General features: G+C 42.2%; 1 protein-coding gene across 2 annotated transcripts in view; it reads left to right on the top strand.

Moving 5' to 3' along the window:
* The first annotated feature begins 264 nt into the window (after window positions 1-264).
* LOC128527765 (rho GTPase-activating protein 42-like) overlaps window positions 265-24,642 on the top strand; it is a 91,373-nt gene continuing 66,995 nt past the window's right edge. The window contains exon 1 of one of the 2 annotated variants that reach the window (XM_053500333.1): window positions 265-553. In XM_053500333.1, the coding sequence (XP_053356308.1) occupies window positions 400-553 (154 nt within the window). In that variant the 5' untranslated portion in view covers window positions 265-399. The remainder of the gene's footprint in view (window positions 554-24,642) is intronic. The other variant, XM_053500334.1, reaches the window with a different exon arrangement.

The following is a 24,642-nucleotide window of genomic DNA, read 5'->3' as shown; positions in this document are numbered from 1 at the left end:
AGAGCATGAGCTCACCCACACCCACCCACACACACACCCACACACCCACACGCACACACACCCACACACACACACACACACACACGCACAGAAAAGTTTGTAAAACAGCCAGCAGGAGTCTCAGTGTTTCGAGGATAAAGATCAGAGAAGCGGAGAGAGAAGTTAGACTTCAGGAAGTGGAGCTGAGAGAGAAAGAGCAGTGTGTGTGTGTGTGTGTGTGTGTGTGTGTGGCTGTGAGAGGAATGAGGACGGTGAAGCCGGTGAAGGCTGTGAGTTCAGATTAACGCTGTGTGTGTAAGTTGTGTGTGTTTGAGTGTATGTGTTTTAGTGTGTGTGAATGTATGTAAGTGTGTGTGTTTAAGTGTGTGTGTGTGTGTGTGTGTGAGTGAGACAGTGAGGATGGGGCTACCGGCCCTGGAGTTCAGCGACTCTGTGCTGGACGGTCCTGCGTTCAGAGACGCTCTGAGGAAACACGAGCTGGAGCTGGAGAGAACCAACAGCTTCATCAGGGAACTGATCAGGGACGGGAGCGCACTCATAGGGGCACTGAGGAGTAAGAGACTACACACACACACACACACACACACACACACACAATACACACACTACTATACACAACACTACATACACACTACACACACTACACACACTACTCTATACACACACTACACACACACACACACACACACAATACATACTACTATACACACTACTATACACACACACACACTACTCTATACACACACACACACACACACACACACACAATACATACTACTATACACACTACTATATACACACACACACACTACACACACTACTCTATACACACACTACTCTACACACACTACTCTATACTGTACATACTCTAAACACACTACACACACTACACACACTACACACACTCACTGACACTGACTGTATCTTATTACACGGCGTCAGGTTCAGCTACAGCAGGTACGACACTCACCGCTGTGGGTTTGTTTGTCCAGGTAACGCATCAGACACAAACACTGATTGACGTGTGTGTGTGTGTGTGTGTGTGTGTGTGTGTGTGTGTGTGTGTGTGTGTGTGTGCATTCTGCTTCAACTCCTACCAAGAAAAGTGCCTCATAAATTACATACTAGAAATGAGTACCTACACACACCGGGCTGAAATTACAGGGGCTGGTCTATCTGTGTGTGTGTGTGTGTGTGTGTGTGTGTGTGTGTGTGTTTTAAAACAGCAGAGAGGAACAGAAATACAGAATCAGAAAAGCCCTTGGTATAAATGTGACCTTTACAAAAGTGGCATGTGTAATCACACAGCACATTACATCATGTAACACACGGTAACACACCGCAACACTCTGTAACACACCGCAACACTCCGTAACACACCATAACACACCGCAATACACCGCAACACTCTGTAACACACCAAAACAAACCAAAACAAACCGCAACACACTGTAACACACTGTAACACACTGCAAAACATCATAACACACCGCAACACACCGTAACACATGAAAACACACCGCAACACTCCGTAACACATCGCAACACATTGTAACACACCTTAACACACCGCAACACACTCTAACACACCGTAACACACCAAAACACCCCATAACACACCGCAACACATTGTAACACACTGCAACACTCTGTGACACACTGTAACACACCACAACACACTGCAACCCATTGGAACACACCGTAACACACCGTAAAACATTGTAACAAACCGGAAAACACCACAGCACATTGCTGTAACACATCGTAACAAACCGGAAAACACCACAGCACATTGCTGTAACACATCGTAACAAATGGTAACATACCACAACACATCATAACACACAGTAACACAACGTAACACACAGTAACACAACGTAACACACAGTAACACAACGTAACACACAGTAACACAACGTAACACACAGTATCAAAAGCATTGTTACTAAAAGACACACAATTTTCCTGAACTCCAGTCTGTTTAGGGTCCAGGCCCAGCTCTAACTTGGACGTCTTTCTTTCTCCACAAACACACACAAACACACACACACACACACACACACACACACACATGGTTCCCTCAGTGTGGTTCTCTAGTCTGTTGAGAACACAGCACTCATACTTGGCCCAGAGAGAGCGACACAGCACTGAGATGACACACCTTCCCTTCTGTGGCTCTTGTTAGATGACTTACACACACACACACACACACACACACACACTGAGTGTTGTGACTGGTCGGGGTGGTGGAGAGGAGAAGGCTACTAAAAACAGAGAGATGCGAGGGGGAAAGAGTGTAATGGGATAATAAGAAGATCACTGTTGTGTGTGTGTGTGTGTGTGTGTGTGTGTGTGTCTGATTGTGAATCCTCTGGCACATGTGTGTCTTACCGCAGGCGAGATGGGGAGCGTCCTGTTCTTCTGTCTCTGACTCCCTGAGAACACCCGTGCTCATCGTCTGTGTTTAATGAATATTAATCAGTTTCTCATGAATATTAATGAGCGTGTGATGTTTTTGTGTGACGGGGAAAGAGTAAACACAAGCAGTAACTACCCTGATTACATCACCACAGGGCCACAGACCCCCTTTGATCTCAGCTCTAATGTGACTCTCCACCTCGCCTGAATACAGGTGCGATGTAACTGCAAAAACACACAGCATCCCGTGGTGCAGCATGTTAGGGGCGTCGGTCTGCAGGGGCGTGTCATGTCTCTAACACCGTCCAATTTCTGTGCTTAATTTCATTTAAAGTTCTAGACCCAGTGTGTGTGTGTGTGTGTGTGTGTGTGTGTGTGTAATGCATTATAAAAATAAACCTCGAGCCGTGTGTAGAGAGGAGGCAAGAGGTGTCGAACCAGAAGAGGGTCTGCAGCAAGTTCTCCACCCTCTGATCCGACAGCGGGGGATGGGTCACTCATAGCACACACACACACGCACAAGAACACACACATACACACACCGCACTGCTGCAGATCGATCAGAATTTGGTTTTAATATCTGCCTTCAGGGACATGAAAGATTTTTATTATCCTGTTTTTTTGTGATGGAGAAAAAACAGTTGTGGAGTGTGAGGAGGATCCTAGGATTCAGAATATTACACACTGACATACACACACTGACATACACACACTGACATACACACAATTCAATTCAATTCAATTTTATTTGTATAGCGCTTTTAACGATTTACATCATCACAAAGCAGCTTTACACAATCAAAAGAACTAAGTTTGTATGAAATGTGAATGTGTATGAATCAAAATGATATGATTGTCCCTGATTGTCCCTGATGAGCAAGCCTAGGACGACGGCGACAGTGGCAAGGAAAAACTCCCTGAGATGGTAATAGGAAGAAATCTTGAGAGGAACCAGACTCAACAGGGAACCCATCCTCATCTGGGTGAAAACAGATAGCAGGGATTGATGTGCATAATAATATGCGAGACTGGAAGTTCAATATAAGAGGAGATGTGTAAGATTAAAGTCCAGTTTGTTCCTGGAGGCTCAGGTAGACTGTGAAAAATTTCAGTCCTGAACTATTGAGCGACTGAAGTCACAGGTCCTCAAAGAACAGCATTCTGCATCAGTCGAGGACAGGACCACCTTCATGGAAAAGTGGAACCAACCCCAGTCACCACACGCATTCCAGGCAGACCACATGGGGGCATCCATGTGATAAGATCTCCAACCAGAAGCAGGACTCCAGGATGAGTTAGAGAGGTCCAGCGGGCAGAGGGGGTCTGGATCACTGGCAGCTCAGGAGCGACATGTATAGCTCGACAGAGAGATAGGTAGAGGAAAAAGGAGAGAGGGAGAGAGAGAGAGAGGAGAGAGCAGAAAAGGAGAGAGCAAAGAGATGGAGAAATAACAGTTAGGTATGGTCACAGTCGAACAATGTATAATGTGAATGTATATTTAGTGCAGAGTGCAAGCAGAGACTCCGGCAGGACTAACTATGACATCATAACTAAAAGGGGAGGAGCCAGAAGGAAACACAGACATGAGGGGGAACTGAGATGTAAAGCAACCAATCACCTCACCGTCAACAAACCTGAGTGATCAATGAGAGTGAGGAAGACAGCATCCAAACATACCAGTTCACCATAATACTCTACGTCCATGAGTCCCCCAGATCTGCTCCTTTACCTAAGGCTAATCTATTTATAAAAATGCTTGGCTAAATAAATAGGTTTTTAGCCTGGACTTAAACACTGAGACTGTGTCTGAGTCCCGAACACTATTTGGAAGACTATTCCATAACTTTGGGGCTTTGTAAGAAAAAGCTCCGCCCCCTGCTGTAGTTTTAATAATACGCGGTACTGACAAGCAGCCTGCATCCTTTGATCGAAGTAGGCGTGGCGGATCGTAAGACACTAGCAGTTCACTCAGGTACTGCGGCGCGAGACCATTTAATGCTTTATATGTCAAGAGTAGTATTTTAAAATCGATGCGAAATTTCACAGGGAGCCAATGGAGTGAAGATAAGATAGGGGTGATGTGCTCATATCTTCTGGTTCTGGTGAGGACTCTCGCTGCTGCATTCTGGACTACAGATGTGGTCATTAAGACTGCGCGTGTTTTCCCGCGGGATGCCTCAATTTAGCGCGCGGCGCGCCGCAACTTGCCGTAAGCAACATTCGGGAATTTAAATAAATGTGTTGTGCTTTACTGAATATCCGCCAGATGGCGCATGGAAGGACTTTATTTAAACGCCGGACCAAGTACTGTACAACGAAGAACTGTGTATAATTACTTAGTCTAAAACAATATTGTTCCCAATGCTAAAGCAAACATGAATTTTATTTTGCTTTACAACAGATCTTTCATGATGAATGTGTGTATATGTGCTTCAGATTATTTTCATAATGATGAAATGAGATGCCCAAATTCGTGCTTTAAAATTATTAATAAGTTTCTTATATATTTTTTGTAATGTTTTAACAGGGACAAAACAGTGAAAGACATGGCAATGTCTCGGTTTACATGGTGTTGAAATTAATTTAATTTCCTGATAGTAGGCTATCTGATAGTCTTAACTATGCGAATGTCCTGATTCGTGAATATGCCAACATATCTTATTTAAAACGTAAAAAATGTGTCGACATCATAAAAAGACATGAATGAACTATATATATTATATTATTATGTAAATATTATTTTATGACCACGAGCTTCTTCTGGCATTTTATAATAATCATCATATTTGCTGTTTGTGTCCAGCATTTAATAATTATTTCATACATTATTTAACCACGGCTGGAAATAATAGCTGGAATGTGATGTGATTGTGAATTCATGACTGAAATAAAGCAGTTTGTCTTTTGTAAAGTACTTTCACTTTACAAAAGGCAGCGTTTTTATAAAGCGTTTTTTAAAGGCAGCGTTTTTATGTAGGTTGATAAACGTGTGTTGTACAGTATATACACCGCGACAGCACGCGCAGTTACTCACTTCTCACCTTTCATGTAGGTCTGCTCGGACTAATTCGTTTTAAACCCCTCAAAAATGTGTGTGTATACAGCCCCAAACCCCCATCAGTTATTAACAATAGCATCTATTTAGAAAAAATGCCCCGTAATTTCGGAGCTTCAGGAAATCTCCCGGCGCTCTGCGCATAACACCGGGCCAACTCATGTCGGAAAGAATTTATAAACGGTTTCTAAACGTGGGCTATTGTTTTTTTTTACTTATAGTATTTGTTAATTTAAATAATAATATATAAGTTAAATAATAATATATAAGTTATTAAATAATAATTTAAATGAGGTTTGGGCTCAGGACTTCGACTCGGCATCGTGATTCTCCTCTTTAATTTACTACATAGTTTTAATCAGCGCTCAGCCGCATGCATGGAGTTTTCCAGAGCGCACCGGCAGAAGTAGACTAATGATTATGAACGCGTCGGGAAAACAGCAAGCAGACTGACTCTGACCATTTAAAAAAACGTTTGAGTTCATTTTCTGACTCGCTCAAGTTCACCAAAAACAATACAGAACAGCGCAGCTTATTTGCTTTCAAACATTTATAAAATCACGTTTTTTCGTTATTGTGAGTGCGATTAAATAAAAGTTGAGTCTTATAAAGGCATGTAGTCTTATATAGTTTTATTATATAGTTTTTGCACATTAATCAGAGTCCTCATCTGTTACATTTTTGAGGACAATAGTTTTTTTTCAGCCTGTCACGGCGTGCGCCCAAATCAATATCGTTCCTCGCTCACTAGTTAGGCGGCCTCTCCTTCAGATATACGAAGAAGCAGGGCTGCAGAATTAGGCACGAATAGTGAACCCGGGATCATTATATTATTTAGCATTATAAGACTAAAAAGTGGCAGCTGGCACGCCTAAAAATAGACGCAGGTTAATTTTTTTATAGTCTAAATTAAAATCCTCCTCTTTAGTGCCTCCTATTCCTATTAATCCTATTGTTCTGTTAGTGTCACTGCGTGTGCTTACAATGCCAGACAACATTCAAATGCAAACTATTCACTCTCCCCAAGTGTGAATCAGCTATTCTCACCTATACATATTAACATATACGTTCTCATCTAAAGTGTTTAGGTGAAATTCCACCTATACAAGTGTGACAAATATGCAAAGAAAAAAATAGGATGAGGCAAATACTTTTTCATGGCACTTCACGTGTAGTCAGATTGTTCCACTGGGCTGAAACTGTAGAAGGTGGAGTTATAGCACTTTTCAAATCACACTTACTATACACTGATATGAATAACTTTGAATGATGAATTCTACATTAATATGATCTCGGGGTTGCTCCACATTATAAAAGCAAAGCGCGGAGTTTAGTCCGAGATCAGGGAAGTACGAGATGTGGTGGAAAATAGGCAGTGGCGGTTCTACACTGAATTGCTCCCGGGGCGAGACTCCCTCCCGCCCCCCCCGTCAGCGCCACTTCTAACCAACCAAACCCCCTGTCTGAAGTCTGCTCGGTCTTGTTAATTTGTTTTAAAACCCCCCAATTCTGTGAATTCCCCCAGCAGCGAAACCGGTTTGATGACTTCACACCTGTTGTAAAGGTGAGATGGGGGATTACAGTAACTGTGGGTGCGCTTCACCTCGGACCGCGCTGTCGCGTTGTATTCAATGAATAGACTAAAACTAAATCATGTTTGCTTCAGCATTGGAAACAACATTGTATTAGATTAACTTTATTAAAGATTATACACTTTTGTATTCTTTGTCCACACACGTGGGCATCTTTAAATTTTTAGATATTGATCCTTTCTCGATGCAGCGAATTTTCTGAGCAAATTAATAATAATTTCCATGAATGAAAAGCAGGAAGAAGAAAAGGTTACGCGAAAATAAGAAAAAGCTTTAGAGGTAAATGCTGTGAAATGCTTCAAATGAACAGATTCTGCCTATAACAGGTCAGGGACAGTGAGGCTGGACCCAGCAGCGCACCACATCCCACATCATAATACATGCTGATGATGACCAACACGTCTCCCCTCATCTACCAGAGCCAAGTAAAAAGAATGGCAATCAAACAGAATAAAATTAGTAGCAGCACTAACTTGTGCTAGTTATTATGATGGTGGTCAATATTAATTGAAATAATGTTTCTCAGCATTATTTCATGTTAATATTGACTACCATAATAATTAAAATAAGTAACTAGTTTACTAGCGTGAGCTACTGCTGCTACTGATTTTATTTCAGCTTACCTGTTCAGTTTTATTGCCATTTCTTTTTAAAATATTGTCTTTATAGATTTATATTTGTCTTGATGTTCTTTTTTTTTTTTGTTTCTTTGACCCAATATATGTTCAGTGATACTTCAAATAACATGTTTAAATAGCATTGATTTCTGTATTGTGTTATATTTTTATACTAATAACTGGTGTTAAAAATGTATCTCCACATTAATGAGCCAATGTATTATGGTGTGGGCTGCTGTGGGCCAGGAAGTCTAGGGGCCCTAGGGGCCAGGGGTAGCTCAGTGGTTAAGGCATTGGACTACGGTTCGGAAGATCCCAGGTTCAAACCCCACAACCACCAAGATTCCACTGTTGGGCCCTTGAGCAAGGCCCTTAACCCTCAACTGCTCAGATGTATAATGAGATAAAAATGTAAGTCACTCTGGATAAGAGCGTCTGCCAAATGACTAAATGTAAGTCCATGGACACTTTTTGGTCCCAGTCCGCCCCTGTAATAACGAATGGAAAAAGCGCAGTCGAAGCCCGGGGATTCCGTGTTCCGCGGGGGGCCAGTCGTGAATAGCTGACACTCAGTAACAGCCAATGAAATTGAAGCATTTTTGTTGCTTTCCACGTGGTGTGGCGTTGCTTAAATAATATCTGTATAATATCTGTATATCCTATAAAATCGTCCAGACCCTGGTTCGAATCCCGCGCTGGGTGAAAATGTAATAAATGTGAATCCTTTGTTTTACACTTTTTGCTTATGATAATCATTAAATTACAGCAACTGTGTGGTGAGTGCTAATATGTTTCATAGCTAAAGAAAAAAATTCTCAATTGCAAACATGCATTTAGTACTGAAGCATAAGTTAATAATGTAATGGCTATATCATGGTATTTTAGCAAATAGCACCAGCATTTTGAGCACTGGCTGGGAATCGAACCCAGGTCTCCTGCATGGCGGGCGAATCACCTACCACTGAGCCACCAGTACTCGTCTGCGTTGAATGCGCGTAAATATAGGCTAACGTCATACATCTTTGTAGTCCTTTTGCACACGCGCGGGTGCGTTACAATAATAATAATAATAATACATTTGGAGAACTACTACTACTAATAATAATAATAATTCTGAATGAAAATGAAGAATAAATACATATCAGTTTGAGCTTGACACGTTTCTGAGCTCTGTCGCTTGCCGTCAATGGGCGCCTAAGAGACATAACATTTTTCGGCTTCAGTAGACACACAATACTTTAGACTGAAACACGACTGCCCCCTACAGGTACTTAAGGGCATTTTCACAGCTTGCCGCACGCACTCGCGGCAAGTCGTGGGATCCCTTTTCCGAAAACGTGCGTTTTTTAAGGCAAATCTGTAGCTGAAGCTTATATATGCATCTAGCTGAACAACCAGACAGTAAGGCATTACAATAGTCCAACCTAGAGGTGATAAAAGCATGAACTAGTTTTTCTGCATCGTTTAGCGACAATAAATTTCATATCCTGGCAATATTTCTGAGGTGAAAGAATGCTATCCTGGTAATATTATCTACATGAGCTTCAAATGAAAGGCTGGAATCAATAATCACACCAAGGTCTTTCACTGTTGTATTTGATGGAACAGAAAGGCCATTTAAAATCACATTGTGATCAGAAAGCTTACTCCTAGCTGTATGCGGTCCTATGACTAGAACTTCTGTCTTATCCGGATTTAGCAGAAGGAAATTAATTAGCATCCAATCTCTTATGTCCTGCACACATTGCTCAACTTTAGTAAGCTGTTTTTTCTCATCTGGTTTTGCTGAAACGTATACTTGTGTGTCATCAGCATAACAATGAAAACTAATACCATGTTTACGAATTATGTACACACACTGACACACACACTGACACACACACTGACATACACACACTGACACACACACTGACACACACACTGACACACACACACTGACATACACACTGACATACACACTGACATACACACACACTGACACACACACTGACATACACACACTGACATACACACTGACATACACTGACATACACACACTGACATACACACTGACACACACACTAACATACACACACTGACACACACACTGACATACACACTGACATACACACACACTGACACACACACTGACATACACACACTGACATACACACACTGACATACTCACTGACACACACTGGCACACACACTGACATACACACACTGACATACACACTGACACACTGACATACACACACTGACATACACACACTGACACACACACTGGCACACACACTAACATACGCACACTGACATACACACACTAACACACACTGACAAAAACACACTGAAACACACACACTGACATACACACACTAACACACACTGACAAAAACACACTGAAACACACACTGACATACACACACTGACATACACACACTGACACACACACTGGCACACACACTAACATACGCACACTGACATACACACACTAACACACACTGACAAAAACACACTAAAACACACACTGACATACACACACTGACATACTCACTGACACTCACTGACACACACACTGACATACACACACTGACACACACACTGACATACACACTGGCACACACACTGACACACACACACACTGACATAAACACACTGACATACACACACTGACATACACACTGAAACACACACTAACATACGCACACTGACATACACACACTGACACACACACTGACATAAACACACTGACATACACACTGACACACACTGACACACACACTGACATACACACACTGACACACACACTGACACACACACTGACACACACACTGACACACACACACACTGACATAAACACACTGACATACACACACTGACACACACACTGGCACACACACTAACATACGCACACTGACATACACACACTAACACACACTGACAAAAACACACTAAAACACACACTGACATACACACACTGACATACTCACTGACACACACTGACACACACACTGACATACACACACTGACACACACACTGACATACACACTGGCACACACACACTGACACACACACACACTGACATAAACACACTGACACACACACACTGACATACACACTGAAACACACACTAACATACGCACACTGACATAAACACACTGACACACACACTGACATAAACACACTGACATACACACTAACACACACACACTGACATACTCACTGACACACACTGACACACACACTGACACACACACTGGCACACACACTGACATACACACACTTACATACTCACTGACACACACTGACACACACACTGACATACACACACTGACATACACACTGACACACTGACATACACACACTGACATACACACACTGACACACACACTGGCACACACACTAACATACGCACACTGACATACACACACTAACACACACTGACAAAAACACACTGAAACACACACACTGACATACACACACTAACACACACTGACAAAAACACACTGAAACACACACTGACATACACACACTGACATACACACACTGACACACACACTGGCACACACACTAACATACGCACACTGACATACACACACTAACACACACTGACAAAAACACACTAAAACACACACTGACATACACACACTGACATACTCACTGACACTCACTGACACACACACTGACATACACACACTGACACACACATGACATACACACTGGCACACACACTGACACACACACACACTGACATAAACACACTGACATACACACACTGACATACACACTAACATACACACACTGACATACACACACTGAAACACACACTAACATACACACACTGACATACACACTGACACACACTGACACACACACTGACATACACACACTGACATACACACACTGACATACACACTGACACACACACTGACACACACACACACTGACATAAACACACTGACATACACACACTGACACACACACTGGCACACACACTAACATACGCACACTGACATACACACACTAACACACACTGACAAAAACACACTAAAACACACACTGACATACACACACTGACATACTCACTGACACACACTGACACACACACTGACATACACACACTGACACACACACTGACATACACACTGGCACACACACACTGACACACACACACACTGACATAAACACACTGACACACACACACTGACATACACACTGAAACACACACTAACATACGCACACTGACATAAACACACTGACACACACACTGACATAAACACACTGACATACACACTAACACACACACACTGACATACTCACTGACACACACTGACACACACACTGACATACACACTGGCACACACACTGACACACACTGACATAAACACACTGACATAAACACTGACATACACACACTGACACACACATTGACATAAACACTGACATACACACACTGACATACACACACTGACATAAACACTGACATACACACACTGACATACACACAATTCAATTCAATTCAATTTTATTTATATAGCGCTTTTAACAATGGTCATTGTCTCAAACCAGCTTCACAAAACAAAAAAGAAAATTAACGATTTTTTTTTTCCTAGAAAAGAAAAGAAAAGAAAATATTTGGAAGTGTGTATGTGTGAGAAAAATGTGTCTAGATAATAATGAGATGAATAAATGAAATGTCTCTGATGAGAAGCCAAGGGTGACGGCGACAGTGGCAAGGAAAAACTCCCTGAGATGGCAATAGGAAGAAACCTTGAGAGGAACCAGACTCAATCAGGGAACCCATCCTCATCTGGGTGATAATAGATAGAGATTATATAACATCATGTGTGTTATGCAGCTAAAAGTACAATATAACAAAAGTTCTTTAAATTAACATGAAGTCCAGTTCAGCACAGGGAGTCAGTAGGTGCAGAGGGCAGATGGGATCTGGGTCACTGAGAGCACAGGAGCAGGATGTGTAGCTCCAACCATCATAAAGCAGAATCTAGCTGGAGCTGGTCCTTCTCTGGATGCCTCAGGATCTTCGCAGGGTTGGCCTTTATCTACTGAAGCTGGTACAATCTCCAGATGCCTCGGGATAGGTAGAAAAGTACAGAACAGATGGAGAGAATTAGCGTAGTTGCCATTCAGGATAGATGTACTGGAGTATGAAGTTATGGGATGAGTTACGTATGCCAGATTAAAGAGATGCGTCTTGAGTCTACTTTTAGGGTTCTCATCCAAAGTTTTACAACACATGGCCTCATCCATTGGCCTCTCAGTGCAGCCAAGTCTCTGTTTAGCAGAGAAACAGACCCAAAGCGTAATGTTCCCCCCTCTGTGCTTAACTGTAGGGACTGTGGTGTTCTTAGTGTCACAGTCAGCATTTTTCTTCCTCCGAAAACAGCAAGTCGAATTGATGACAAAGAGCTCAATTTTGGTCTCATCTGACCACAGCAGTTTATCCCAATCTTTCTCAGAACCTCAGACGGGTCTGTACATGTGTCTTCTTGAGGAGGGGAAGCCCTGCTGTGCTGAAGGATCCATGCAGACGTATTGTGTTACCAATGGTTTGTTTGGTGACTGTAGTCCCAACTGCCTTGAGATCATTCACAAGCTCCTCCCGTGTAGTCCTGGGCTGGACTACATGATTATTCATGATTATTTTCACTCCATGAGGTGAAATCTTGCATATAGGCCCATAAATGGTTACTTTGTATTTCTTCCATTTGTACATAATCGCTCCAGCAGTTGTCTCCTTCTCACCAAGCTTCTAGCTGATGGTCTTGTAGCCCATACCAGCCTTGTGCAGGTCTAATATCTTGTTCCTGGCTTGCTCTAACAGCTCTTTGGTCTTGTCGATGGTGGTGAGGTTTGAATGAAAGATAGAGATTTTGTGGACAGGTGGCTTTTATACACACACCACACTGTTGTTAGGAGCTCCTTCTTCAATTAATATGTGTACCTCAAGAGCACATAACCAGTCTGCGAGAGGCAGAATTATTGTTGGTTGGTAGGGGAGCAAATACTTATTTCAGTTTTAGGACCACTTCTCAAATTCTAATTTTATTTGTCACACACACAGTCATACACAGTACGATATGCAGTGAAATGCTTTAGAAAACTGCCCGTGACCTTAAAATAAAAGACTATGAAATAGAAAAATAAATATGAAAAGGAAAACAGAAGGTAAATGTAACTAAGAAAGAATAAAATTAAATATAGAATTAAAATAAAATAACATAGCATAACTGTACAGTACAAAATATGCAATAAAAGAGACATATATGAAAAATATAGAAAAATAAGAGACAGCTGGACTGTACAAGACAAATATACAATATAAGAAACACATATAAAAATTTTGTAAATAAGAAAATGAGAACAGCTGTACAATACAAAGATATATAATTTAGGACTATGTGTGGGAATGAGGTTGAATATAAATTGAGTATAAATAGAAATGTCACGTCAGCTGTTCCTGAACATGTCCCAGTCTGGGTCATCGAGTGCGTTCTGTAACGCGGCCACCGATTGGTCTGTCCAGCGCATGACCTCCCTCTGAACCGGAACTTCCTGTCTCAGCCTTTGTTTGTATTTTGGCATGAGGAAGATGGCGGCGTGGTCGGATTTACTAAACGGTGGACGAGATTGTGCCTTGTAGCCGTCCTTGACTGTCGTGTAACAATGATTCAGTGTCCTTTCGCCCCTGGTGGGGCAGGTGATGTGCTGATAAAAGTTTGGCGCTGCGCGTTTGAGGTTGGCACTGTTAAAGTCCCCCGCCACAATAAGCGCAGCGTCCCGGTGTTGTGATTGTTGTTGTGTGAGTGTCTCATGCAGCTTGCATAAGGCAGTGTCCGCTTGTGGTGGAATATAAATGGCGCTGATTATGACCGATGTGAACTCCCGAGGTTGATAAAAAGGACGACACATGATGAACAGTAGTTCCAGGTTTGGTGTGCAGGAGCGTGTAAGAGGAACAACGCTCGTGCTGTTGCACCAGCTGTTGTTCACCATTAAACACACGCCGCCTGCCCTTGACTTCCCCGAGTCCCGTGTCCTGTCCATGTGGTGAACCGAGAAGAACTCGGCCGGCTGGAGGGCGTGGTCCGGCACCGCTGGGTTTTTTATCCTGGCCCTGAGGTCATCGAGCTTGTTTTCCAGTGACTGGACGTTGGCGAGCAGGATGCTAGGCAGAGGTGTGCGGTGTGCACGGGCTCTCAGCCTGTTCCTGACGCCGGCTCGTTTCCCTCGGGGCCGCCGCTTCGCATTGCGTCCTTTGTTCTCCCTCATGATCTCACTCAGCCAGCTCGGATCCGGAGTTAAAACCGTTGAATTGTGAGTACATTGTACACCAATAGAAACAAGAGTGTCTCTATCATACCTAATGTACTCAATGGTGTTGATTTTGCCGATTTAAAAACGCTGAAAACTAACTTAAAAAACAGAAACAAAGAAAAGGTGGTCGGAGCAGTCTTGAAAAATGATCTTCTGTTCTTCTGTATCTTGAAAGATGATCTTCTGTTCTCATGTATATTAAGACTTCTGTTCTTAATATACATGCTTCATTAGAAGACATGGGATTAATTTTCATTGTTATGCTGATGATACCCAATTATATATCTCAACAAAACCAGACGAAATACCTACAGTAAGTTGTCTAGATTAACCGAGTGTGTCCAGAACATAAAAGATTGAATGACCAATATTGACCCAAAAACCAGCACACAACAGCTTTCACAATTCAGCCTGCGTTTAGAAGGATGTACTGTTACTACCAGCTCAACAGTAAAAGACCTGGGCGTAATATTAGACAGTAACTTGTCCTTTGAAAATCATATTATTAATATCACAAAAACAGCCTTTTTCCATCTTAGAAATATTGCCAAACTTAGGAGCATCTTATCCGTATCTGATGCAGAAAAGCTAGTTCATGCATTCATGACCTCCAGACTGGACTATTGTAATGCATTACTAGGTGGTTGTCCTGCATCCTCAATAAACAAGCTTCAGTTAGTCTAAAATGCAGCCGCCAGGGTTCTCACTAGATCCAGAAAATATGATCATATAACACCTATATTATCATCCCTGCACTGGCTACCTGTTCAGTTTAGAATTAATTACAAAATAGTATTACTTACATACAAGGCTTTAAATGGTTTAGCTCCCACATACCTAACCAGTCTTCTGATACGTTATAATCCACCACGTCCCTTAAGATCACAAAACTCTGGACTTCTGGTAATTCTCAGAATTTCAAAATCTACTAAAGGGGGCGGGGCTTTTTCATATTTAGCTCCAAAGCTTTGGAATAGCCTTCCAGACAGTGTTCGGGGCTCAGACACAGTTTCCCAGTTTAAAAGTAGACTCAAGACGCATCTCTTTAATCTGTCATACGCGTAACTCATCCCATAACCTCATACTTCAGTACATCTATCCTGAATGGCAACTACGCTAATTCTCTCCATCTGTTCTGTATTTTTCTACCCATCCTGAGGCATCTGGAGATTGTGCCAGCTTCAGTAGATAAAGGCCAACCCTGCGAGGTTTCTGAGGCATCCAGAGAAGGACCAGCTCCAGCTGGATTCTGCTTTATGATGGTTGGAGCTACACATCCTGCTCCTGTGCTCCCAGTGATCCAGACCCCATCTGCCCTCTGCACCTACTGACTCCCTGTGCTGAACTGGACTTCATGTTAATTTAAAGAACTTTTGTTATATTGTACTTTTAGCTGCATAACACACATGATGTTATATAATCTCTATCTATTATCACCCAGATGAGGATGGGTTCCCTGTTGAGTCTGGTTCCTCTCAAGGTTTCTTCCTATTGCCATCTCAGGGAGTTTTTTCTTGCCCTTGGCTTGCTCATCAGAAACATTTCATTCATCATTCATTCATCTCATTATTACCTACTGTAGGCACATTTTTCTCACACATACACACTTCCAAATAATTTCTTAAAAAAATAATAATAAATTATTTTATTTTTGTGAAGCTACTTTGAGACAATGACCATTGTTAAAAGCACTATATGAATAAAATTTAATTGAATTGGATTATTTCCCCTTATTGAAATGCAACAAAATTTATAACATTTGCATCATGTGCTTTTTCTGGATTTTTGGTTGATAATCTGTCTCAATCCTTTACCATAATGGATTGTAATTGGTTGTAATGTGGTTAATATGATTGAAATCTAAGGTATGACTTACCGCCAGTCAGATGGTTCATAGTGTCCTGGGGCAGCATTCCTGGAGAAAGGACTGCTGCTCAAGCTCTGCTAAGGTGCAGGCCATCTGTGTGGTAGAGCCTAGGACGCTCCTAGAAAACATTCCAGTTATCAACAAAGGGTAATCTCTGTTGCTGACACCAAGATTGTAACCATTCATTAAAAGCAAATGATCTACTGAATCTCTCGATTCCTCGTGAAATGTGAAGCTGTCCAGATACGACGATTCTTGTTGTGGGTGATGTGCTGCGGACCTTCTCAACCAGGCTCCTGAAGTCCTTCTTTAGAATCTCTGTCTGGCTCAGCCTGGTGTCGTTCGTGTCAACATAAAGGACCACAGCTCGAATGTTCTTCCTCAGGGCCTCAGGCACCTGTGCAGCAACATCAAGAACACGAGCACCAGGTAAACAGCGAGTGTGCACCTTATGTATAGCCGTGGTAGCACGGACGTGCCGGATAATGGAGTCTCCGATGATCAGCGTGTCATGTACCATCTCGCAAAGAGGAGCGAAGCGGTTTCGGGTCGTGATCTGAAAGACGGGTGGCGGCGGAGGGGGAGAGGTCCTCGCCCGGGGCCTGGCGCACGTCTCCCGCTACTGCTGTATCCAGACTTCGTGGTATCCCGGCGCCGGGGTGAAGGAAACCTAGGCGAGCCGCATCCTTGGTGCGTTGGACCTGGGCAGAGAACCACGCGGGGTTGAAGTTGTCAGAGAAATTGGGTCATACTGAGAATTTACCTGAGACAGGTGAGCATCGGTCCGTGACGATTCCAGCGTGGCTTTCCGCTGCTGTAGCTGGTCCAGCTTCACCTGGTTGCAAATCTGCTTGTCCACGACCTCCAGTTCCAAATCCACCGAGTGCAGCTCCAATGTCTCCTCACCTGCACTCAGAGGCAGAGACACAACCGACATGGTGTCTGGAAACGTAAATAATCGGTGTGAAAAAGCGTAAACAAACTTGTGATAGCCGGGCTAACGGGCTAGTGATGCTAATGGGATAACCGGCAAAAAGTGGTGTGCTGCAAAACAGTTAAAACTTAACGATATAACAGGCGTTTCAAGTATGAGTGAGTATATTATAAAATACAGTCTGGCGGAGTTCAGAAAAAAGCAGCGTCTCTCCCAGCGTCCCTGAGATACACACTATACACACGCTGACATACATACATTATACACACACAGACATAAACACACTGATATACACACACTGAAATATACACACACAGCCATAAACACACTGACCTACACACACTGATATACACACTGACACACACACTGATATTATATTCATTACACACAACTGAAGTAGTTCAAGCCTTTTATTATTTTAATATTGATGATTTTGGGGTTACAGCTCATGAAAACCCAAAATTCCTATCTCAAAAAATTAGCATATCATGAAAAGGTTCTCCAAACGAGCTATTAACCTAATCATCTAAATCAACTAATTAACTCTAAACACCTGCAAAAGATTCCTGAGGCTTTTAAAAACTCCCAGCCTGGTTCATTACTCAAAACCGCAATCATGGGTAAGACTGCCGACCTGACTGCTGTCCAGAAGGCCATCATTGACACCCTCAAGCAAGAGGGTAAGACAAAAAGAAATTTCTGAACGAATAGGCTGTTCCCAGAGTGCTGTATCAAGGCACCTCAGGTGACTGGACCCTGAGGAAGATTGTGGAGAAGGACCGATTCCCCAGGTCAAGCCACTTTTGAACCAGAAACAGCGGCAGATGCGCCTGACCTGGGCTACAGAGAAGCAGCACTGGACTGTTGCTCGGTGGTCCAAAGTACTTTTTTTCGGATGAAAGCAAATTTTGCATGTCATTCGGAAATCAAGGTGCCAGAGTCTGGAGGAAGACTGGGGAGAGGGAAATGCCAAAATGCCTGAAGTCCAGTGTCAGGTACCCACAGTCAGTGATGGTCTGGGGTGCCATGTCAGCTGCTGGTGTTGGTCCACTGTGTTTGATCAAGGGCAGGGTCAATGCAGCTAGCTATCAGGAGATTTTGGAGCACTTCATGCTTCCATCTGCTGAAAAGCTTTATGGAGATGAAGATTTTATTTTTCAGCACGACCTGGCACCTGCTCACAGTGCCAAAACCACTGGTAAATGGTTTACTGACCATGGTATTACTGTGCTCGATTGGCCTGCCAACTCTCCTGACCTGAACCCCATAGAGAATCTGTGGGATATTGTGAAGAGAAAGTTGAGAGACACAAGACCCAACACTCTGGATGAGCTTAAGGCTGCTATTGAAGCATCCTGGGCCTCCATAACACCTCGGCAGTGCCACAGGCTGATTGCCTCCATGCCACGCCGCATTGAAGCAGTCATTTCTGCAAAAGGATTCCCGACCAAGTATTGAGTGCATAACTGAACATAATTATTTGAAGGTTGACTTTTTTTGTATTAAAAACACTTTTCTTTTATTGGTCGGATGAAATATGCTAATTTTTTGAGATAGGAATTTTGGGTTTTCATGAGCTGTATGCCAAAATCAACAATATTAAAACAATAAAAGGCTTGAACTACTTACATTTACATTTACATTTAGTCATTTGGCAGACGCTCTTATCCAGAGCGACTTACATTTTTATCTCATTACACATCTGAGCAGTTGAGGGTTAAGGGCCGCGCTCAAGGGCCCAACAGTGGCAACTTGGTGGTTGTGGGGTTTGAACCTGGGATCTTCCGAACCGTAGTCCAATGCCTTAACCACTAAGCTACCCCTGGCCCACTTTAGTTGTGTGTAATGAATCTAAAATATATGAAAGTCTAATGTTTATCAGTACATTACAGAAAATAATGAACTATATCACAATATGCTAATTTTTAACCTGTACACACACTATACACACGCTGACATACACACAGACATACACACACTGACACACACACTGATATATATACACTGATATACACACTGACATACACACACTGATATACACACAGATCACGTCACAGACACCACACAGTGGCTTTGATTTCATTTTGTCATTTCTAAAATATTTTGAGTAAAGATGTAATGTAAATTATCTAATTGTTGTGGTTAATACAGGATAAAGCAGTGTAGAGTGATTGAGTACTGTGTGTGTGTGTGTGTGTGTGTGTGTGTGTGTGTGTGAGAGAGTGTGTATGTGTGTATGTGTAAGTCAGTGTGTGTGTGTGTGTGTGTGTAAGTCAGTGTGTGTGTGTGTGTGTGTGTGAGTCAGTGTGTGTGTGTGTGTGTGTGTGTGTGAGTCAGTGTGTGTGTGTGTGTGTGTGTAAGTGAGTGTGCATCTACAATCTGAACAACATGATAAGGACGGGACGAACCTCCTCCTCCTCCTCCTCAGTGATGTGAGAGACTGATACAGTCATACAGGAAACAGTACTCAGTTTTACCCACATGTTTTGTTTTTTCTTTTTGGTTCTGTTTTTGTTAAATAATAAACTTTAAGGTGAAAAATGTCATATCTTGTCGTTGGTCTGAGGTTGTATTTGCCGTATACTGAGATCGGGTTTACTAACCTTTTAGCACGACTTTGTGTATGTGTTTAAGAGAGAGAGAGAGAGAGAGAGAGAGAGAGAGAGGTTGTTTAGATATCCCATTAAAACACTTCCTGTGGAGGGCGTGGCCGAGCTCGACCCTGGTGATTTCAGTGACTTTGGTCCGAGTGACTGTGAGCTCTGTGTGTTTATACAGAGTCACTGTTCACTGATTGAGCTCATGGAAATATAAATTATTTCCGGTAGACATTCTGCCATGTAGACACCCTTGTGTTTCACACACACATACTGTACACACACACACACACACACACACACACATGGTTCTCAGTGTTTCTACCTCAGGAGACAGAACAGTATAGTGTGACACAGACTTCCTCAATAACAGTAAAATATCAGTTCCGTAAAAAGCATCACGAGGTCACGGGTGTGTCTCAGGGGCCGGGTCATTTAAAGTGTGGATTTGAATGTAAAGTACGTCACAGTGTCGTGATCACGATTGTCATGGTGAGAAGCACGTTCACATGCAGCCTGCTTTCCCCTGAGAACAAGGGGTGTAGAGGTGAACGCTTCTGTTGGGTCGGGGTGTACAAATGCAATGATGTGGAAGTTTTAAATTTTAATATTTTATTCAGAATACAACATAGATGACAAATCATACGTTTAAACTGAGAAAATGTATAATTGTAAGGGAAAAATAAGTTGATTTTAAATTTCATGGCATCAACACATCTCAAAAAAGTTGGGACAAGGCCATGTTTACCCCTGTGTGGTACCACGCTCTTCTTTATATAACAGTCTGTAAACGTCTGGGGACTGAGGAGACAAGTGGCTCAAGTTTAGGAGGAGGAATGTCGTCCCATTCTTGTCTAATACAGGCTTCTAGTTGTTCAACTGTCTTAGGTCTGCTTTGCTCCATCTTCCTCTTTATGATGCGCCAAATGTTTTCTCTGAGTGAAAGATCTGGACTGCAGGCCGTTTCAGTACCCGGATCCTTCTCCTACGCAGCCATGGTGTTGTAATTGATGCAGTTTGTGGTCTGGCATTGTCATGTTGGAAAATGCATGGTCTTCCCATTTTTCCTTTGAGGAACTCTCTAAACTTTCTGATATTCCGCCAATATTTTTTGCCACAGCATTGGGGATATTGGTGATCCTCTGCCCATCTTGACTTCTGAGAGACACTGCCACTCTGAGAGGCTCTTTTTACACCCAATCATGTTGCCAAATGACCTAAAAAGTTGCAAATTGGTCCTCCGGCTGATTCCTATATGTACATTTAACTTTTCCGGCCTCTTATTTCTACCTGTCCAAAGTATGTCTCACTTTCAACATTTGATATGTTATCCATTTTTTTTTTCTAAATAAAATATTGAAATCTGAAACAACAACTTTATTGCAAACTGTTTATATTCACAATTTTATTTGGGACTGGGTTTGTATGATATATATATATATTTGACGATATATATAAAAAATATATGATATATAAAATAACACATGAAAAAAAAATAAAACACAAAGGATTTAAACAGTTTTTTGTATTTTAAACATAAAACCCTGGTTAAATGTTACACAATGCTAATTAACAGCTGAAATGAGTCACGTCCAACACCAGGGGCATAAAAACACTGTTGATCAAAACCGGGAACACAAACAACCGATCTCACCTTTTTTGTTTCACGTTTTTATAAGAATTCTATTATTCTATAAGTCATTCTACTTATTTTAAATCTATTATCGCTCCTTGCTCACTCCGTAGGCTCCCTATTTGGGCCGCCTGGCGATAATTAACGTTAATAGGATCTCGGGCTTGTTCGCATTATAAAAGCGAGGTGCGGAGTTTAGTATTACCCCTTTCTCCCGTAAGACCTCGTCTCGTGTCCATGCTTTATGGTGCCGCCCGTGCAAAAAGGGTCGGACAGGTTACAACTGTATCTGTCCTCAGGCTGCTGGAGATGATCTGAAATATGAACGCTTCAATGAGAGTTAATGTTAAATATAAATGAATAGATGAAGAGTGTGAGCAGTGAAGACAACTGAATGGTGCATGTCAGGTGATGAGTGTGTCATGCGACGAGTATAATAATAATAATAATAATAATAATAATCATTAATATAGCACTTAAAATGTGTTTAAAATCTCTCGCATAAGGTGTGGGTTATTAATGACCTAAAGTAACCCATGAATTAATCATGAATCTACAAGATAATAAAAGGCATATTTATCCTTTGTGGGTTAACCTCAAGGAGTGAGCGCTCAAACCTCATTCAGGAATTCAGTATATTTCTGAAATATATTGTGCGTGTCTGTGTAGCGTGTAACAACATTAAACTTGATATGAAGTTCGAAAAACAGCAAAAAACAGGCCAAAACCAGAACCTTATGTGACGCCGTATTGCTAGTTACAGTGGAACCTTGGATTACGACCATAATTCGTTAATTCCAAAATACTCATAAATTAAAGCAAATTTTCCCATAAGAAATAATGAAAACTCTAATTATTATAGGAGAAAAACCGTTGGCTCAGTTGTGATCACGTGACGCTTGGCATCAAAACTTCTTGTTCACGCATGCGTGATACATGATACTTAGTACTCGTAAACCAAGACTTGCTCGTTTTTCAAGTCAAAATTTATTAGAAATCTTTGCTCGTCTTGCAGAACACTCGCAAACTGGGTTACTCACACTATACACCATTGGTGATGTAAAAAACTGATGATGGTCTGTCAAGAAGGATCTAGTGTGTGTGTGTGTGTGTGTGTGTGTGTGTTAAAAGAAAAGTACAATAAACAGAGTGGACACACACACAGTCATTATTTACAGGTAACAGTGTAGTTCTTTATTCAGGTGAGAACACAGCGATCAGACTGAAAGAGATTCGACTCAAAACCAGGAGGTGTGTGTGTGTGTGTGTGTGTGTGTGCATGTTTATGTTACAGTGCAGATGCAAGCTGTTAAACTGCCTAAAGCACAGAGTTGTAGTGCTGCAGAAACCCCGCCCCCTCGCTCAGGATGTGACACGTTGCATGTTTTAACCTCTTTATTAGAAGTCGTTATGTAATGAGTTTATTTAGCCGCGGCTCCGTGTGTTCTTCACGCTCAGGTGGGTTCTGTGAGTTCTCTCCTCATCTGACTTTTGACCAGCAAATGAAAGAGTATTAGCTAGATGTTTCACTCACACACACACACACACACACACACACATACACACACCTCAGACCCCAGGGTTTAGCCTGTTAGCTTGTCTAATTCTGTGCAGCATGAAACTGTATCAGACAAAAAACAAACCCAAGGCATCGATTTCCGTCGGCGGCGGAGTCGCGGCGCTGACTAACAGGCATGAGAGCGGCCTCCGGCTCCGCGCACAAAGGTTTATTATTCTACAAAACACGCGGAGCAGACGGATCAAATTCTCATCGTAACAGGAGCGTAAAAAGTAAAGTCAATACACAATCATGATCAGGAAGAGCTAACAACACGCCGGGCCGAGCCGAGCCGAGCCAGGGTCAGGAAATAAATGTAACGCGCAGACCTTACACAGTCGATACTAACAACGAATGAAGGAGCTCAAACCTGTGTTCATTATACGCAGGGGTAGGAAGTAAAGCAGAAATGCTCTGGTAAATCACGACCCCTGCTGGTGGGGTGGAGTTCTGTCCTCGAGGTGCGACCAGTCCTCGTGATATTTATTTAATTTTTTCTAAACACACTGCATGTAGGAACCAATTGGATGATTAAAATTTTATCGAGTGTACACAAATTGTTTTATTAACCTCTTTCCTGTTAGTCTGAGCGCACGTACTGAATAATTTATACTCTTCCGGCTTCAGTCACAGCGTTTGAGGTTTATAAAGCACAGACGACGCCAGCACATTTATATTTATCACTTCTTTTTCGTAAGGGACTCGGAGACGGGTTCCAGACTCAGCGGGTGACTCGACGTGTCACAGTCCAGCGGCTGCAGTTAAACGTCTGAAGCGGGATAAAATACATTTCTTTTTTCATGAACTATTCATAGAGGCAGAGTTGAGGACGTGGAGGTTCGCGAGGTCTCACCGCTCACAAAGCCGGCTTTGTTTCGTTGTCAGATACACGGAGACGACAGCGACACATAAATCACTCGCCCGCACTGCCATGTGCTTTTAAAAGCCAGGAAGTGAATTCTCAATCTGACTGCTTTCACAAGTTGTTTTTATTTTATTTTTTTCAAAGTTCAAGACAAGATATTAACACAGGGACGGTGCTATAAAAGGTGG

The sequence above is a fragment of the Clarias gariepinus genome, chromosome 7 (assembly GCF_024256425.1).
Source record: "Clarias gariepinus isolate MV-2021 ecotype Netherlands chromosome 7, CGAR_prim_01v2, whole genome shotgun sequence".
In the NCBI taxonomy this organism is placed as follows: Eukaryota; Metazoa; Chordata; class Actinopteri; order Siluriformes; family Clariidae; genus Clarias; species Clarias gariepinus.
Note: the sequence above shows the minus strand (reverse complement) of the source record. Positions and strands in the feature narration are given on the sequence as shown.